The sequence below is a fragment of the Saccostrea echinata genome, unplaced genomic scaffold, assembly GCF_033153115.1.
Source record: "Saccostrea echinata isolate AGI-Se365-2 ecotype Australia unplaced genomic scaffold, CSIRO_AGI_Sech_v1 ptg000003l, whole genome shotgun sequence".
In the NCBI taxonomy this organism is placed as follows: domain Eukaryota; kingdom Metazoa; phylum Mollusca; class Bivalvia; order Ostreida; family Ostreidae; genus Saccostrea; species Saccostrea echinata.
In genome coordinates this window covers 6740435-6760688 of record NW_026889752.1, presented here as the reverse complement: position 1 = coordinate 6760688, position 20254 = coordinate 6740435, and the positions used below count along the sequence as shown (strand labels likewise).

The 20254-nt window shown below is 33.2% G+C and overlaps 1 protein-coding gene across 1 annotated transcript in view; it reads left to right on the top strand.

Annotated features, from left to right (window-relative positions):
* Positions 1-7035: 7035 nt before the first annotated feature.
* The window catches only part of LOC133178544 (uncharacterized), a 39248-nt gene continuing 26029 nt past the window's right edge, over positions 7036-20254 (top strand). Inside the window, exon 1 of the mRNA XM_061313247.1 lies at positions 7036-7277. Coding sequence (XP_061169231.1) covers positions 7133-7277 — 145 coding nt within the window. The 5' untranslated portion in view covers positions 7036-7132. The remainder of the gene's footprint in view (positions 7278-20254) is intronic.

Genomic DNA, 20254 nt, shown 5'->3' with positions numbered 1-20254 from the left:
CAAAGTTTGCAGATCTCCATAGGCAAATGGTGGCGTCTCCATATGATTGAAAAATTCTCGAGAGGGACGTTAAACAACATTCAAACAAACAAACAAAAAGGTCTATAATTTTGTAATAGAAAAAATTGCATGCATTTGCATTTCACTGAAAAGATGATAAATATATCATCCAGAGTGTGTAATGGCCTTGACTTAAATTCGAGATCACTTAGAATATGATGTTTTGGATGAATAGTCTGAAAGAATACATCACTGAATTTTTTATGTCGGTGACATAAAGATGGTGTTTGCTCTTAACCAGCTGCAGAATGTGTCATGGCTTGACGCAAGGTTATTTGGACAAGTTCAAGTTCACTGACAGGAGAATTTTACATTCTTTTACTGTCTTTCTACTGTTAAACATTGCAAGTTGATGCCCCTTACAGGATTGTTTATAACCTTAAAATGTTGCATGACCTTGACTCAAGGTCGCTATGTTCTGTCCGGAGCTCCGACGGAAGACCTATTCGTTGCATTGCAACGAGCTCGGCTCTAGTATAATTATATTATTCTGGAAGAGTTCAGTATAATTTGATCTCATTGTTTTATCTATATATTCCAGACTGTATATACTTTGTACATATTATTGATTAAGAAAGATAATTCTTAATGTTTTATCTATGAGCACAATTAAAGGGAAATGACTCTTCATTTGACCGTGCTATCTGGAAAGTGATCTACATGTATGTTTTGTTATAAAATATTTATGAATGTTTATATATATTTCAGAGCTGTGATAATACTGATTATACTGAGAGTGAATATATTTATTCACAACGACAGCATGATGTTTGTCTTTCTTTTCCTATAAACGAACCCCATTTCATAAGTAAACGACTTGACTTAAGATTTTCCGTTTCCGTTCCGTGTTTTCATGGTTTTTAGCAACACCCGACGTACATAGGCTACCTGCCTTCTAAAGACATGTTAGACCTAGATCGTTGAAATGTAGAAAAGAAAAAAAGACGGTAGGTGATTGTTAACATTTGATTGTCCTGGTAGTGTATGCCAGTAATTACGAATGATATATTCAGTTTCAGTATGTAGACCAGATGCAGCGCTTGAGTATTATCTCCATATTTAGCCTAATCATTAGGCTAATGATACAAATGGTTCTCCATGTTAACTGTTTGCATGCGCGGATCTAGAGGGGGAATCGAGAGAGGATGGGGTCGGCCCCCGATTTTTGCAAAGTTAACAGATGTATTTAAATATATATTCATAGTAAAGAAACTAAAAATAGCCCACTCACCACCAGAAAACGCAGACCCCTGTTGGCTTGGTAGGAAGAGCAAGTATAAACAGGTCCAGCACAATCTCTTGATTTAGCTATATAGCTTGAAAAAGCTATATAGCTTTATTAAGCTATTCAAAATAGCTTGATAAAGTTATTTATGTGCAGTTTTTCAGAAAAATGTTTTTTGTAAGAAATAGACAAAAAGTTGCAAGTATTTGACTATTTACATGTATATATATCTACTATGCGCTATCAAAACAACAACCGAAATCAAAGATAGTTCTAACATTGCAGCATTTGAATACTTTTAAGCAAAAGATGACTTTCCATTGTTTGAGTAACTGTACACCACCTTGTGTGCGTTAAGGTGTGGATAAGTATGATTGCTTCTCATTGTACTGAATTACTACCAATCAATTACATGTATCTTGTTGACCATAATTGGCTTCTTTTATAATTTCAATGAAGAAGTAACTGTATCAATTACTTTATTTAGCCCCTGGCCAAAACTTTTAGAACTTTGAGTACAAAATCTTTTAAGGACATACGCAACGTACCTTACCTACTGATAATTTTTCAAGATATTCTTAATTTAAGGTAATACTGTCATCAGATGTTTGTAGACAAAAAATCAGCCTGCATTACCAGAGGTTTTGAAAAGATATCAATTGATGAAAATTCTTGTATGATTCAACGAAAAATATACAAAAATTACTAAACATATATTCTAGATGTTTTGTTTATCCAAACTTGTTTCAGAAGAAGTGTACAACAGCGTATATAGAAATTAAAATGTAGCACACAGTTCCTTTAAGTATTGGAACTCTTCAACTCCAGGGAAAAAGACAATAATGTTCAAAGTACGTTGCGTATGTCCTTAAGGAGACGTAATTTGATGAGTGAGTTTTACATGCATTATTTTCAGAAGAGTTCAAGGTTGAATATTATCACTGCACCAAGGTGCGACTTTTAGTGCATGCTGAGAAAATAACACATCTAAGAAAAAAGTGTGATAAAATAGCTAAATCAAGCTATTCTGAATTGCATATTAAAGCTAATTCTACTACGATTATTGCCGAGATCAAAGAAATGCCGCGGACATTATTCTCCAATAAATCACGAACGTCATCAAAAAATTATCAGATCAGAAACACATGTCAAATCTGTTCAGTTGAAATAAATATTTTACTGTATAATCTAATACTTATTTAGACCACATCAATGTGTCGTCTTCCGCAGTCTAAACGTGTGTATTGCCTGAAACAGCTGATAAATATCCGTTTTTATAGCCAAGTGGGGCTGTTCTACGGACCTCCCCACAACATTTACACTCCCGTGATTTTACTGATAAATCAATGAAATAGACAACTGGTTTTATTATTTTTCATTCATAAAAATTAATCAACATATGTTACAAGCAAATTTATAAATAATTAAAGGATATTTTTAATCCAACAAAAGCTGAAATCGTCTGCATTTTATGCAATCGATTGACCCTTTGGTGTTAAATGGAACAGCGAAATTGCGACATGGTGACCTAATTCGTTTCTCTATAGAGAAAACGATCAACTGTATTTTAGAGCCGTTAGTAGAATAGAAATAAAGTCCTTGTTGTCGTGAATGATGCAGGATAACCTCCTCGGTCTCGAAATGTTGTCTGAAATATAAAAGCCTCGGCTAACGCCTCGGCTTTTATATTTCAGACAACATTTCTCGACCTCGGAGGTTATCCTGCAACATTCACGATAACGCGGACTTTATTTCTTAAATAGCTAAATCAAGCTATATAGCTAAATCAAGAGATTGTGCCGGACCTGATAAATGAAGGAAAATGGCCCACCACCAACCCCTAACCCCGAAAATAGTTTTTTTTAGGGGAGGGGGGGGGGGGGGAGAGCTTACATATTTGTTTGTTTCTTTTCTTTTTTTTTTTTTTTTGCTTGTCAACAAAAAATTTTCGGGTTTGATTTTATTTTTGACTGGGTTTGAACCCCCCTCTCTCCATGGAAAAGATTCTTGGATCTGCACCTGATTTCACTTTCCACACTCATGACACTGATATTTTAAAATTTGTAGATATGGTTCAAGGTGAATGAGATCGAACATTATAGATGACACATTTACAATGTTGCTTCTACTTATTTCTGGACTTGGACAGTGTTTAAAATATTTGTTATTGGTAAGTATAATGGACGACTTTCACTACAAGAGTTATTTCCCTCTACCGGGTCAATCTGGGCTCAATCGGTGTAACCTGTATCACTACAAACTTTATGGGGCAGTGTACACTAAATCTATATATATACATGTACATATATATAATTATATATAATATATACATGTTCATAATGTTTTCTATATTGCCCGGCCCATACATGTACTATGGCAATACATGAATGTACAAAATTGCCAGAAAGTGTAACTGTTTGAAAGATTAAAATATTTACAGTTATGTTACAAAAGATATATAGTGAGAAAAATGATTGTTAAGCTGACAAAGAGGGATATCTCTTAAGATTTGAAAGTTGTATATAATGTACATTTGTAATTTGTCAGTGTTTATGGTGCTCTGCAGGGCTTAATTAATAACCCTTGCATCCAGATCCTTTAAAAGGGTCCTAGCTGTCCCAACTTAAGTATGACTCTTTTCCCCCAAAATTTTGGGAAAATTCTCAAAATGACAAAGCAGGTTGAATTTTGCAGTGTTCTTTCTATTAAAAAAAAATTGAGTTGAAAATTGAAATTTAAATGATTCATAAAGATGTATGGAGAATAAGCCTTCAATGTTACTCTCTTCATTCAACAGTAATAATTAATATATATATTGTCTGCAACTCAATATTTCCAAGTTTTACCTTTTTTTCGATTTAAAATTCCAAATTGAAAGGGCACAGGACTCTTTTTTATAAAGAAAAAAAGTCAGTAATTCTTAATTACTTGTACTGGATAATAAAAATGTCTGTGTAGAGATTGTCAGTTAAGTCAGCCATTAAAGTTTTCTTTGGAAGATCTAAGATATGATTTTTGCTTATGTTAGCAATGCTGATTTTCATTGAATACTTGTGCACTTGCTTGCTTTTAAAATCAATTTCATGTTAATTCATGCTATATAGTTATACATGTTACAGATGTATGTTGATCCTATGCTGATTTGATCATGTTGATAATGTGCCAATGCTAACATAGAATCATTGATGCTTGGAAGACTACAGAAAGTACATGTAGAATGATGCAATAAATTTTAGCATATAGCATGTTTAGATATTATAACAGTTTTTAAGCACAAAAAGCTCTATAGATTAATGTGTTAAAACAGATTTAACTTATAAATCTTTAAATTGATTGAGCAAATTTTTATATATAAACATCTTCCAGAATTCCCTGAGTAACATAAATCCTTGCTATTATATATAATGATAGTGGACGAAGCATATATATGCGACCAAATTTGAATTCTTGTCAAGAGCTCAAAGGAACAACAATAATCGTGTCTTCTCTTAAAGACATGCACACCGCAAAGGCCTTTAATTGGTAAAAATTGCATTTTTTAGACATCTCTTTGGACTTCATGTTGGAAATACAACTTCTAACATGTGACAAGTGATGTGATGTCACAGTCTAGACCAAATGCCTATGGACATTCATCTGGATCTTTGTAAAGCTAAAAAGGGTATTATATACCGGAAAACCTGTCTAATCCAAATGTTATGTATAATTCTAAAATCCTGCTTGCCCTGTATAATAATGAAAATTTCCAATCTCTTTTGCTAAAGTCTATTGTTTTAAATGTTGTCTGTAATCATTTATTTCAATGGAACCAGTGTTATCCAGAGTAGAATGATACAACGACCTTGTCAGCAAATACAATCTATCATTAAGTCGAATGCCGACTGACATTCTTTGTACTAATAATTGGCCATTATTTAAACACTGAATCATCTATGGATTTTTCCATTTGCCCCATCGTGAGAATGAGCACATGGTGGGTATGACCAGTTGATAGAGGATGCTTAATCATCCATGGCACCTGATCCCACCTTGATGTTTTTTTAGAGGTCTGTGTTTGCTCTGCTCCCGGTTTGTATTGTTTCTGTGGATTTTTAGCTTGATTTCTGTTCATTATCTCCACATTCTGAAATATAATATATAATCTAAAATAAAAATAAAGTATTCAGTTAAAAAAAAGAAAAGACAAAAAAAAAAAAATTGCAGTCACCCAAACAGTTTTCTGTCACACTGTCAAGCATTTAAGGGAGGACCTATGTCGCAGAAGTCTTTGTGTGAAATTTTTGAAACTTTGATAATTTATTCTTTTCACATACTGTTTCGAGCAGTGTTATTGTGTTAATACAATGTATATATCATCAATGAACCATGCCTTCATGTGCTAAGCAACTCTGAGCTCTTAATACATGTAATAATGGATCTTGCTCTGAACTTATTGTGTAAAGAAAACATTCTAACCATTGCCCCATGCAGGCAACTTGTAAAGATGAGCAATGTGATAAATCATTGAAATTTAAGGTAGTATGGGATACCTCCACGTCATGACGTATTTCCGTTTGAAGTATTGTTTTGATTTGCATGAGTGCTTATTATCGGGTCAAAATTTGTAGATACACCGTTGAAAAGAACACTCTGAAGCCTATTTCAATGCAAGTTCTCACAAGTCGGTATTTTAAGTAAAAACAGACAAAAAAATCGCAAGTATATAAATTTACTTATAATTGTACAACGGACATTTAAAAAAGCAAACCCCTGTAAAAGGTAGTTTCAACATTGCTGCTTTTGAACACTTTTAAGCAAAAGCTGTATTTCAATTGTTTGAGTAACTGTACAGCACCTTGTGTGCGGTGAGGCATGGATAAGTGCGATTACTTCACATTGTGCTGAATTATCACCAATCAATTATCACGTTAACCAGAGCTGGACTTTTTTGTTATTTAATTCAAGAAGTAACTGTTTGGTCACAAATCAGCTAGCTGTTGTATATAGTCCCAAAACGTTCAGATGAATGCAATTGCTCTGAACAAGACACGTCCTGGAAAGCGATTGTCCATGCATTGTTTTCAAAACCGCTCAAAGTTGAAAACTATAGAGTGCGATTTTTTTTATGGTTGGGAAAAATGCTCATCATTTCTAAAATAGCACCCAGGTTTTTTCAACCCTTGGAAAATAAAGAAGGATAACTCTTCCGCTCGGATCTTTTAATTCAAAAAATTTTAAATGCATTTTATATTTTCCATTTATATATATATTTTCAATTTGTTTATTTCACTTTGCTAACATATTAAGATACATTCTTATTGTAGACTTTCATGAAATGTTATCCGTCTGTTTTCAAGAAATAAAGTTTTCCCAGTTTTTTACGCTTATTTTTTGTTGAAAATTAAAAAAATACTAAGACATATTTCTTGTCATTTTTGTTTTTATAAACACTTTATATTAGCAAACGCCTGCCTATAATATTAAGCTTATGAAAAAAGAATTATGCAAGAAAAAAAAATCGTTTTTGTATTTCTCATTAAAATAATAAAAAAATTATTAAAATTACACTTTAATATACTGAAAGGTGGGGGTATTTCAAATCCTTCTAATTTGGGTACATAAATATGTAGAAGAAGTTTCGTTTGGTATCCCATACCACCTTAAAGGAAAAGTATGGTTGACTAATCAGATTTAGGAGCTATATAGGTTTATTATCATTTATGGCTGTTGGCTTATTTGTGGATACATTTGTTTTCACATTTTCAGATTATATGTGTGCCACATGCACATTCTTCAGTGTTGGACTCTGAGTTTTGTGAAGCATCACAAAGTACACGGACTGAAGTTCTTAATTGCCCTACAGACAAAATGAAGTGGAGGGAAGCGGCAGAGATGAAGAACTGCTCACATTATGAGCATGCATGTAAAGGAAAACTTTCATATCATTGTGTCATAAATCCATGGCAGAATGCCACAGTTGAAGTGTGTGCACCAGAAACTCAAATTAATGCAGGTAATTTTAGACTTCAATAGAGCAATTGGACTAATTTCAACCAAACTTGCAAAAAAGCACCCTTGGGTAATTGGGATTCAACTTTGTTCTAATAAAATGCTAGGCCCTCTTCAAGGGGACATTTTTAGCTCTTCTGAGCCAAAGGCTCAAAGAGCTAATGCTATGGCCATTTGTGCGGTGTGCGTAAACTTTTTAGAATATGGGCCATAACTCAAGAACCCCTTGGCCAATTATTGTCAAATTTGTCACAGGTATCCTTGACCCAAGGGCTCCCTTTTGTACTAAAAATAGGGTTGTGACCCTTTAACAAGGGGAGATAATTAGGAAAATAGAAACAAAAGTACTGGTTGTTAAAAATCTTCTTCTCAAGAACCACTGGGCAGATTACCACCAAACTTACACAAAAGGATGAGGATATGTTGTAGATTAAAAATTGTTCAAAGCATCACCCTGGGGCAAAGGGCGTGGTCTCAAGGTCACTTCAAAGTTGACCAAAAATTACATTTTATTAAAATGTTGATATTTTGCTTACTATAAGGACTAGGATCATCAAATCTTGTCAGTGGATGCATCTAAGGACTTCATATCATGTTGACTCAAAAGTAGTTCACGGTGACCTACTTTTTAAATTTTGGGGCCATTCTTTTTCAAAATGATTTAGAGGCATATTTTGAACAATTTAAGGCCTATGATCATCAAACTTTGTCAGTTGATGCATCTTGGGTCCTCAAAGTAGGTCAACTAAAAAGTAGGTCAACTTGACCTACTTTTTGAATTTTATGGCTAATCTTTTTCGAAACAATTAATGTCATTAATTCGAATACCGAGAGATTTAGAAACATTAAATCTTGTAAGATGATGCATCTTGGGGCCATAAAACACATTTATTAAAAAGAAGATCACAGTGACCTACTTTTTGAACTTTGCAGGCATTCGATTTCAAAGCGTTTTAGAGGCATAATTTGGACATTTGAAGGCTTATGATCATAAAACTTTGTAAGTTGATGCATCTTGGGTCCTCAAAAAACGTCAACTGAAAAGTAGGTCACTGTGACCAACTTTTGAAAATTTATGGCTTTAATTAAATATTTCAGGTACTAATTGGCTTAGAATCATTAAACTTTGTCAGTTGATGCATCTTGGGTCTTCGGAGTAGGTCAACTGAAAAGTAGGTCAGTGACCTACTTTTGAAAATTTATGGCTTTAATTGAATATTTTGATATTAATTGGCTTAGAATCATCAAACTTTGTCAGTTGATGCATCTTGGGTCCTCGGAGTACAACAACTGAAAAGTAGGTCAGTGACCTTTTGAAATTTTATGGCTGTATTTTAATATTTTCGCATACTATTTCACTTAGAATCATCAAAATTTGTAGTTGATGCATCTTGGATCCTCAGAGTAGGTTGACTGAAAAGTAAGTCACCGTGACCTACTTTTGAAAATTAATGGCTTTAATTAAATATTTTGGGTACTATTTGGCTTAGAATCATCACATTTTGTCAGTTGATGCATCTTGGGTCCTTGGAATGGTAGACAGACACCTCGGCCCAACAACACCTCGGCCCGTCACGTTTGACACCTCGGCCCTGCCAGGTCGGCCCAAAAATATTGACACCTCGGCCCATACTGAAGACACCTCGGCCCAAGGAATTTTTTTTCAGAATTATTATCTGTATTCACTATGGTAATATAAATATATGTATGTTTATAATGACAATATGTATACAAAAAACAGAGGCAAATAATTTCAAAATAGATTAATGACATATAGATCTATGTCAGCTGCTGTATCTATTGAGTGGGAGATAGAAGGTCTATTTATTTATTTATTTTGTTGCTTATGAAAATGCAACCTTATTCATTTCATAATGTTAAGAATTCTTTTACTTAAAAATCACTTTTTAGTAGGGGCGTATTCTACACATGTTAACCTCACAGATAGAAATTACGTTAAAGCGACAGTACGGCTGCAAAATGTGTGCTTTTTCATCCAAATTTACCCAATATGTCATTAAGAAATAAGGTATAAAGTTGATGTAAGCAGTTTGAGAAACAGGAATATTCTCTACTCAATCAAAATTAACGTAATTAGAATCTGCCGGAAAATCAAGGATCGTACAAACTGGAGCAATCTTAGATCTGTTTATTTGTACCACGTGAATTCTAAAACGGCACGTGCCTACACTGTAGAGTTTACAGTTATAATGAACATGATGAATATTACGTGAAAGCAATTATCAAAAACACAAATTATCATAACATCCTGATAAAACAATCTAAAATAATAATCGTAAAGATTTTAGTCTGCATTTTGGCAAATTTAACAGAATTAAAAGTACAAATGTTGACGTTTTGTGTATTTGGGTCCGAGAAAGGAAAAACCAACTAATCATACGTTATCGCAGCAAATGTCAAACGAAATATGCTGAGTTTACACAATTTTTTTTCTTTGAAAGCGACGGAAAAATGAGAAATGATAACAAGTATCAACAAACCTGTCGAATAGAACCGTCGAGAGCCCTGTGTGAGTGTCGCCGAGTTCCCGTTTCTTCCTTACCCAGCGATTATATTAATCCCCAAACTAAATTTTAGTCAGGAAAGTTGCTTTTTCAAGTTCTACTTTCAGTTTCTTTTTATTTTTAGTCGACTTTGTCAATGTAGCAGGCCTACCGGGATTCCCTCTCTAACCATGCTGTTTTGTTTATGAAAACTACGCATGCGTGCACAGCATGGAATGTGGAACCCCGAACACGTTGCGATGTATATATTTACGTCCCATAAATAACTATTAATTTTAATGAGATAATCCAAATAATTTAATTGTAAAAGTTGTAATTTTCTGAATGTTTATACATTTATGAGTAGTAAAAAAATTCCAAATCTTGTCGGAAAATTTTATCTAGTCAGTTTTTTGATGAGATGCGCCGTACTGTCACTTTAACCTGATAGATCTTCGTTGCGTAATATTAGAGCATAATGGATATATTTCCCAAAACCAACCAAGGTAGATATGTGGTTTGTACCCAACAATTGGATTAATTTAACTCCTAATTGTCACCACCCCGTATGACACGCGCTTGAGACGCCAAAGGATGCACCGTGTCTTCTTTTTTTAATTACCGTCAATATTTACTCTCGGAAGATTATTCATTTATTTTCTTTTTTATTTCATGGATATATAATAATATACTCCGTCGCATTTAGTCCCTATAATAATAAAATACTTCAGAATATATTAAATAAATATGTTTAAAATAATACATTTTTGTTTGTGCCGAGGTGTCTTTTACGTGAGCCGAGGTGTCTCAAATCTTGGGCCGACCCGTCGGGGCCGAGGTGTCAATGGGCCGAGATGTCGTTGGGCCGAGGTGTCGTTGGGCCGAGGTGTCTGACATTCCTTGGAATACAGCAACTGAAATGTAGGTCACCAAGACCTACTTTTGAAAATTTATGGCTTTAATTAAATATTTTGGGTACTAATTGGCTTAGAATCATCAAATTTTTTCAGTTGATGCATCTTGGGTCCTTGGAATACAACCACTGAAATGTAGGTCATTGTGACCTACTTTTGAAAATTTATGGCTTTAATTAAATATTTTGGGTACTAATTGGCTTAGAATCATCAAATTTTGTCAGTTGATGCATCTTGTGTCCTGGGAGTACAACAACTGAAAAGTAGGTCACTTTGACCTACTTATAAATTTTATGGTTATAATTTTAAAAAATATTTTAGGTATTAGTTGGCTTAGAATCATCAAACTTAGTTGATGGGTCCTCAGAGAATGACAAATGATACGTAGGTCACCTGACCAACTCTCAGGTACTAGTTGTCTTAGAATCATCTTTGGTTCTCGGAATGTGAATTGGAATTTCAAGGGTTTAACTAAATATACAGGATACTTACAGGCTTCAAATAGAAGTGATAGGTTGTACAGTTTATCAGAAGAGTGATTCAAGGCCCTTGGGCCTCTTGTTAAATAAAAAGGATGAAGATAAGGTATGGTCATTTAACGGTGAAACTTCTGAAAATTATTTAAAAATCTCAAGAACAGCAAGACCATGATTAAAAATATTGCCTTCCATGAGCACTAGGCTTAGGGATATTAAATCTTGAAAGTTGATGCATTTTAGGACTTCCAGATTTGCTGACCTAAAAGTAGGTCACAGTGACCTACTTTTTGACTTGCAGCTATTCATTTTCCAATTGTTTTAGATGCAGGTCTTGGGCACTATGAAATCTAGGATCATCAAACCCTGTCAGTTGATGCTTGTTTGGCCCTTGGATGTGGCTTTCTGAAATTTACATCTTTGCATTATTAGGCCTAAAATCATCAAACCATGTCATTTATTGGGACCCAACTCCTGAAGTTTATTTTCAAAACATATTAATAGCTAAAAAACAGATATGCATGACAATAAGATGCTTAGAATCATCAAGCCTTTTCTGTTTATACATTTTTATGCCTTGGTGTTTCAAATAAAAAGTAGGTAACATTGACCTATTTCTGAGTAGGGTCACCAATGCTAAATTATTGATTCGTCTTGTTGCCCTGTTATGTTTTAATTCAAAAGTAGTCGACAGTGTCCTACTCTTTGAATTTCATCATTACTATTGTCAGATCAGTTTAACTTCAATACTTAAAGGACTTGGATCATTGAACCTTGTTAGTTGAGACATTTTGGGATATTAGGACCTATTTTTCAAAAGTAGTTCACACTGACTAACTTTTTAGCTCACCGGAGCGAAGGCTCAAGTGAGTTTTTATTTTTTTTTTTATCAAAATTTGTCCATTGTCTGTCTGTGTTGTAGTTGTGGTTGTTGTCATTGTAATCTTTTTTTCAATTTCATCTCAAATAACCACTGGGCCAATTTCCACCAAAATTGGCACAAGTATCTTTGGGTTAAGGGAAGTCAAGTTTGTTAAAAAAATTTGCTACACCCTCTTCCAGGGGGGAGTTAATTAAGAAATAATAGAAATTGGGTTGGGCATTTAAAAATCTTCTTAGGCCAATCAAAAAAATATGTGTGGTTCCGGTTACACCTCCAAAAAAAATTAGGGTAGGTAGGTAGGATTTTTTTTTTTTTTAACAAAATGATTTCAAAATGATTTTCTTAATTTTTCTAAATGATACTTATCACTACTTTGCAAATGATGTTTAGATGTGGTGTGATAATATACTAGACAATATTGGTAGGGGACACCTACATGCTACCTTGCTTTGGATTTAACACTAATAAACACTTGCAAGGGGGCCGTCATTGCTGAAACTAAAACTTAAACCGGAGCCATTGATGGAAATTGGGGAAAATTCCGGAAAAAGTATGAAAATTGCCAAAAAAAAAGTTTAGGATCGGGGGTATAAAATAGGGATGGTCGGGTAACCGGAACCACACATATTTTTTTATTTGGCCTTATCAAGAACCACTGAGCCAGAAAAGAGGAAATTCATATGAAAAACTCCTGAATAAGCGTAGATTCAAGTTTGGTGGGACCACTGTGGGTGATCAAAGTTTTATATGGGTATATATAGGACAAAATATTTTAAAATCTGCAAGAACAGCAAAGCCATGATCAGTCATATCTATATGGAAGCTTCCTTAGGTAGAGTAAATTCAGTTTTGTTCAAATCATTACACCTGGGGTAGGGTGGGGCTACAAATCAAATTTTTACATGGATATGAAAAGGAAAAATCTTTAAAAATCTTATTCTCAGGAATAGGAAAGCCATGGTTAGTCATTAATATAAAAATTTGGAAACATCTTCAGGTATTGTAAATTCAGTTTTGTTCAAATCATAATCCCTAGTGGTAGGGTGGGGATACAATGGGGATCAAAGTTTTCCATAGGAATGCATACCCTGGTAGAAAAAATATTTAAACATCTTCTCAAGAATAGGGAAAAGCAATGATTAGTCATATTTATTATGGAAACATCCTCAGGTAGTGTAGATTCAAGTTTGTTCAAATCATGACACCCCCCCCCCCCCCCAGGTAGGGTGGGGCTACAATTGGGATAACAGTTTTCCATAGGAATACATGTACAGTACCCGCATCGTTATTCTTTACAATTCTATCGTGTCCTATCGTGCGTTTATCCTATCGTATCGTGCGTGTATCCTATCGTATCGTGCGTGTATCCTATCGTATCCTATCGTATCGTGTTTTCCGTTTATCAGGTTTTGCGTTTTCTATCGTGTTTTCCGTTTATCAGGTTTTGCGTTTATCGTGAAGATCGTTTATCAGGTTCTATCGTGTATCGTGTTTTGCGTTTATCGTGTGCATTCGGAAACCCTCGCTTTTTATCTTTACTTTGAGAAGAAACACCCGAGGTATCCCGAGTTCATTTTTCGTTTTGTTAATTTATTTAGGATTAATTTAACTGTTGAACAGAATCACAAATTAATACTCTAACTCTGGTATATTTGTTTAAGAAAATAAATAAATAAATAAATAAATAAATAAATAAATAAATAAATAAATAAATAAACGTCTACTACCGTGACCAAGCAGAGAGTGTAAATCGAAAGCCAAATTCTATTTTTGGACATGAAATAATCCATCTACTAGTCTTTCGTTATTTTTTTGTCTTTAATTTGTCGATTTGTAAGAAACATTTTTTGTCAAAGATAGAAATATTATACTTCCTTTACACAGAGTCACAAAAGCAAGACATTTATTAACTTTGCTTTGATAATTATAGAAACATAAAGCAGTAGATATGTGTGTAAAAATAAACTATAAATAAAAAAAATATCAGCATCATTATTACATGTAAGTCAATCCTTTCTATCAATAACGGAAACATAAATTTTGTCTATGCGCGCAAGTTTTGTTGTTCCTTTTTATTTATTTGTTTCTCTGATGTGTCAACAAGTTAAATTACAATTTATTTTACATGAACATGCTCAAATTCAATTCATCATATGATAATTATATATTTTAATATAGATGTTTGCCATTCATATTTGACTACTGCATTTAGAAGATGTAAAAACAAAAAATAAATAATTAAAAATAAACAAAACCATACTAATTTTTATTATACAACTTACCTCATGTATATACCGTAATTAAGTGACAGGTGGAAGCGCTTCCGTGACAAGAGAACTGACACCTAAACGTACCTGCCTAATCAGTACACTGTCTTCTTGTCAGGTCAAGAATCCACCCCCCCACCCTTTTCACCCTACATGACCGGCCCTTGTGTATTCAACGTAGACATACCTGAACTCCTCTCTCACCTGGTGTCAGGTATTTACCTTGAATCCTACTAGGTTTCAATGAAATGCATCTTCGTATTTTCTGGATATCGTTTGAACAACACTTAATTAATAATTGAAGATTTTATACTAAGAAAATTGGTAAATGTACACTTCCGTTACAGATTAAAAATTTAATAAAAGAATCAAATAAAATATAGGCGAGTTTTTCCCCCAAACTCCGTTGATTTAGTTCATTCGTATACTTTTATATAATTTTTATAGGTTTACAGTATTAAACATTATTGGTGTGATCAAATTTAAAAAAAAAATGCGCTTGTGGTACTTCCGGATCTTCGGGTTTTCTATGTAAAATAAAAAAGAAACATTCTATTAATCAAAAAATATGGTAAATAATTCTTAGCAGAAAAATACGAACTTTGCCTCGCACGATTTTTTTTTTCTTATTAAAAAGGCGCCTCAAAGATACATGTAAAAAATTAAAAGAAATCACCCAGATCTGCCGTGATACACACGGCGAGTAAATACCTTGAATTTAATATTAATGTTTATCGATTGCATTTAATACTTGACTATGTTCAAGAAGTCAATATATATTCTTATTTATTTATTTATTTATTTATTTATTTTGCTCTTTGAATTGGATCTTTTTTTTGAGTGGTTATGGAACACCCCCCTTCTTCCCCGCTGACAATGCCTCAAGTGGGATTAAGACTTTCATAATTTATTACAAAGCTTTGTCTAATTTTGCCGATGTAGTTCTATATAAGATAAATTTTGTAACAATTAATACAAAGTCTAATAGCAATAATTTACAATTCTTCAGTCCGAAAATCCACTTTTCGTATTGTGGAAATTAATTTATAATTTTTTTTGTGTGTGTATGTTCTAATATGTTGTATACAAGAGTATGTAATAATTCAATGTTATTATTTAATACAAAGTTTAAGTACCCATAAAATATATTCACATACATTGTAAGCTTAGCATACACGCGTCTATAGTAGATACAAATTCTGTTATTGTAAATGTTTATAACACAGGCATGCGTAGAAAGCAATTTCATTTCTTTGGGGGCGGGGGTCTAAAAAGAAATGTTTTGAAAAGCAAACAAAAGAGGTTGAAGACATTATTATTGTTGATGGGCAATATTATCATTATATTTCTACTGTATACTACACATGTTGGTACACTGTAACTTTTTTAGGTATACGACTGCATGCTCCCTTCTTAATCTTACATGCCTATAGTATAAGAAATACCAGAGAATAAATACAAAAGAATGGAAATGCGGTATTTTTTTCGGATACTAGATGATGACAGATCTAGTGACGTTTATTAATTTTATTGAATTCGATTTCTTTCGGCCGGCCTCCTTCCACAGATATACATAATTTTATACAATGTATGTAGGAATACGTATATAAATACTTTCTATGTGCACGGGATATGTGTAACATATATATTTATATATAGGAGAGATTATTTAATCACAGTCCAGTGCTCAGTCTGTGTCAATGCAACTAGCAATTTCAGCAAGTCATGTGTTCAAAACGTAATAAAAATAAAAGTAATTTATATAAAATATAAATTTAAGTTCGTAAAAACGTTGAGGAGAAAGCATTAACATTAAATAATAATAATGTTTTTTATTGTTTTTTTTTTTCGAATCCCCCTCCCCCTTTAAAATTATGACAAGTAATTTTTTTTGTAAGATTTGAATTATTAAATACAGATTATTAAAGGCGATTTTGGATACATCACAAACTTCTAGCACAAGATATTGAATCTAAATATTTTCACTTTTTACATGGAGTTCTTCCGTAAAAATAATCAATGTTTGTTATGAATTTCACAAGGTTTTATTTGTTAAAATAATGAATATATTTAAAGCGTTTCGTGAATCTATTGACATGGGTGTAAAACTTTGCTTGTCTACCGAATTTTTGAGCCACCTATAAATTAAAATCTCCGTAATTAAACGATTCAAAATTCAAATTTAACGATTCGATGGAATTTCGACATTTGTATAATTACACAAACAATCGCCTAATTTCCATCATAGATTGGAATTAATCTTAAATAATTACAGTTTGAATTTGATGACGATCAGTTTTATTGACGGAAAAAATGTATCTTTTACAAAGCATCATTACTTCAGATGTTTTATCACGATAAAATTAATATATTTTATCATTTAGATATGCGGCTTGTAAGTAATTAAAATTATTATACTACTAAAAAGGAAACTTTTCGTCTTGTCAAAAAACGTTTCGCATTTTGAAACAATCCTATCAGGTTTTGCGTTTATCCTATCGTGAAGATCGTTTATCAGGTCTATCGTGTTTTGCGTTTATCGTATTTTGCGTTTATCGTGTTTTGCGTTTATCGTGTTTTGCGTTTATCCTATCGTGCGTGTATCCTGTCCTATCGTGCGTGTATCCTATCGTATCGTGCGTTTATCCTATCGTATCGTGCGTGTATCCTATCGTATCGTGTATCCTGTAAAGAATAACGATGCGGGTACAGTAAATAGGAGAAATCTTTTAAAAAAATCTTCTGATAACAGCGAAGCCATGATCACTCATATTTTTATGTAAGCATGTACAGGTAGTGTATGATCAGTTGAGTTCAAATCATGACCTCAGGGGTTAGGGTGTGGTCATTATGGGCAATAAAAGTTTTACAAAGAAATTAATAGGAAAAAATCTGTAAAAATCTTCTCAAGAACAGCAAACCATTATCAGTCATATTCAGATAGAAGCATCACTGGGTAATGTTTAAGTTTCTTCAAATCATGACTCCTGGGACAGGGTGGTGTCACAATGGGTGATCAAGGTTTTACATAGGAATACAAAGAAAAAATCTCTAAAAATCTTTTTCCCAGGAGCAGCAAAGTCATGACTCTCTGAGAGTCATATTAATATAGAAGCATCCTCAAGTAGTGTTGATTCAATTTTATTCTAATCATGACCCTTAGGGTAGGGTGGGGCCATAATTGGTGATTAATGTTTAACATAAGAATTCACAATATAAAGGAAATATCTTAAAAATCTTTTTGTCAAGAACAGGAAAGCCATGATTATTCATTTTTATTATATAAACATCCTCAGGAGTGTTAGGAGTAGGGAAGGGCCACAACAGGGTATCAAATTTATACATAGCAATATAAAGGAAATATTTAAAAAATCCTTTTCTGAAGAAGACCAAAGCCATGTTTAGACATATTTATACAGATAGGTCCTCAGGTAGTGTAAATTCAAGATTATTATTGTTGTAATCATTCAATGACCCACAGGGGTAGGACTTGGCCAAAATAGAAGATATAACTTACAGGAAAATTATCTCTAAATAACTAAAGACATGACTAGTCAAAGAAATATGCAAGCATCTAGACGTAGGACCATGTACCGAATATACGATACATACCGATATTTACTGCAGTTTACAATACATGCACTGAAATGCACAATACACAAAAGACTTATCAAAAAATTATAAAAATGAAAGTAGTTTTATGAAAATTGGTGACTTGTAAATGAAGCTTATAGATGATATTGATATTAAAAACAAGTCTTGCACTAAGAAGACATAGACATTGAAATGTTTTATCTTCTTTACAACCTCCAACTATCAAGATACGTATGATGTCTCAAGGTCTGTGTATCGTCCCACTCCTAGAAGCATCCTCAGTCACTTTAGACTCAAGTTTGTTCAAATCATGCACTCTCCCCCTCCCTACTTCTTAATAGGTTGTGATCACTTACATGTATATAAACTTTTCAATACTGAATTGATTTCTGCTTTTTCCTTAAAAAAATAGCTTGCCTAAGTGCTCAGGTGAGTGATGTTGCCTAGGGGTGCAACGATACACTAACCTCACGGTACGATACGTATCACGGTATTCAGTTCACGATACGATACGTATCACGATACATGACAAGGTTAAAAAGTCTTTCAAGTTTGTCACCATATTTTTTTTTTAAACTGGACAGGGTTATATAAAATGTTCATATTTTTTTGATGATAATTAAAATAAAATTTTGTTAACATGGATTGGATTGTTGGGTTGTTTGAGTTTTGACAATATTCTAAACCAATGATCAGTCTAGACGAACTCCAAAAACAGCGTTTCCGGAAGTAAGAAATTGAGACTGAAAAAGACTCCGAAAAAAGAGTCCGCGCATGCGCACCCATACAAAAATGGCGATTTTTCGGCAAAAATGATGGGTCTACAAAAACTGTCTGTGCAAAGTTTTGGAAAGTATGGCAATTATGACAGTACTCAGAAATGCTAAATAAAAGACTTGGGAAGAGATCGTATTTGTCAGATTTTTTATTTTATTTGCAAAAAAGAAGATATTTACTTTCAAAGTTGACGCTTGAAGTCAGATCAATCACAGAGAAAATGATACGTTTGAGAAGTAAATATGCATGATAAAAGGGATACAGTGCAGGAAACTAATTTTGTTACAGCATCGATGCTGATTTGAATGCTTCCTTTGCTTGCTGATTTAATGCTAGTAATCCTTATCCTGATGCTGTTTTATAATTAGGTCAGTCCTACCGGAAGTAGCATCATGCTACCGGAAGTAGATAAAGAATTTCAGCATTGCTGTTTAAAGCAATAAAAGTGCCTTTTACAATTATTTGATCATAATATCTCACTATGTATCAATAATGTGAATACTTTAACCAATATTCTTTCTTTCTTTTTTGATTTTTTACTGAATTAAAACTCATTGATTTTCTGATGCTAGTAGGATAATGCTGATTTTATGTAGGTCAATGCTGGTTTTATCCTTTGCTTGCTGATGCTGATCCTGGTAATGCTGTTTTTTAAATGCTGATGTTGATGCTAGCTCGATCCTGATGCTACTAATGCTTATGCTGATGCTGGTTTACGTAACAAAATTAGTTCCCTGCACTGTATATATGCAAAATGGAACAATATATATTGTTACTGTTAAAAACTTGACTGAATTTTACACATAAATTAGCAATCCGGCGTTTTATTTGAGTACGATATCTGAATTGAACACGTAAGTTATTACCATCGTTATTTACCGATTTTTTATCATATACGAACAAATATTATTGTGAAAACATTTTTTTTAACTATAATCTATCAATATGAAAACTATAAAAACCACTCTTATACAAATTAAGGTCACAACATGTCTTCTAAAAATGAACCTGTGAATATCTCTGCTCCGTGGTGAAAAATGCGCATTTTCTGATTAAAATAAACACAAGCTGGGTGTCTTCAAAAACAAATAAAAGCACCTGTATTTTAGGAATGACATAAAATTTAAATCAAGGGGACAATAAATCAAATAAGAAAATAATTCTTACCGGCAGTACTGAATTCGATGTCGTATATCCAATTACTATTATGCAAGAGTTTGAAGCGATAGATACGTAAGTCAGTATCCACAAAATAATTTAATAATGTATCCATTCGACAAAAATTAAAATAAAGTCACAATGCACTAAATACAGCCATTATGCAGCGTATATTTGGAGAAAGCGAACGACAATCCATCGTTTGTTTACATCGGACGCCATTTTATCGCAATGCATGATGGAGCCAAAGACTTCGTTTTCAGAGTTCATGCCATTTTTGGAGTTCGTCTATACTGATGATGAACATTTACAGGGAACTACGGGGACCTTTCCTTATAATCTTCCTTTTAAATTGGAATGAAAAAGGAAGACATTCATTCTTTTATTCCTTTTATTTACGTAGAAAAC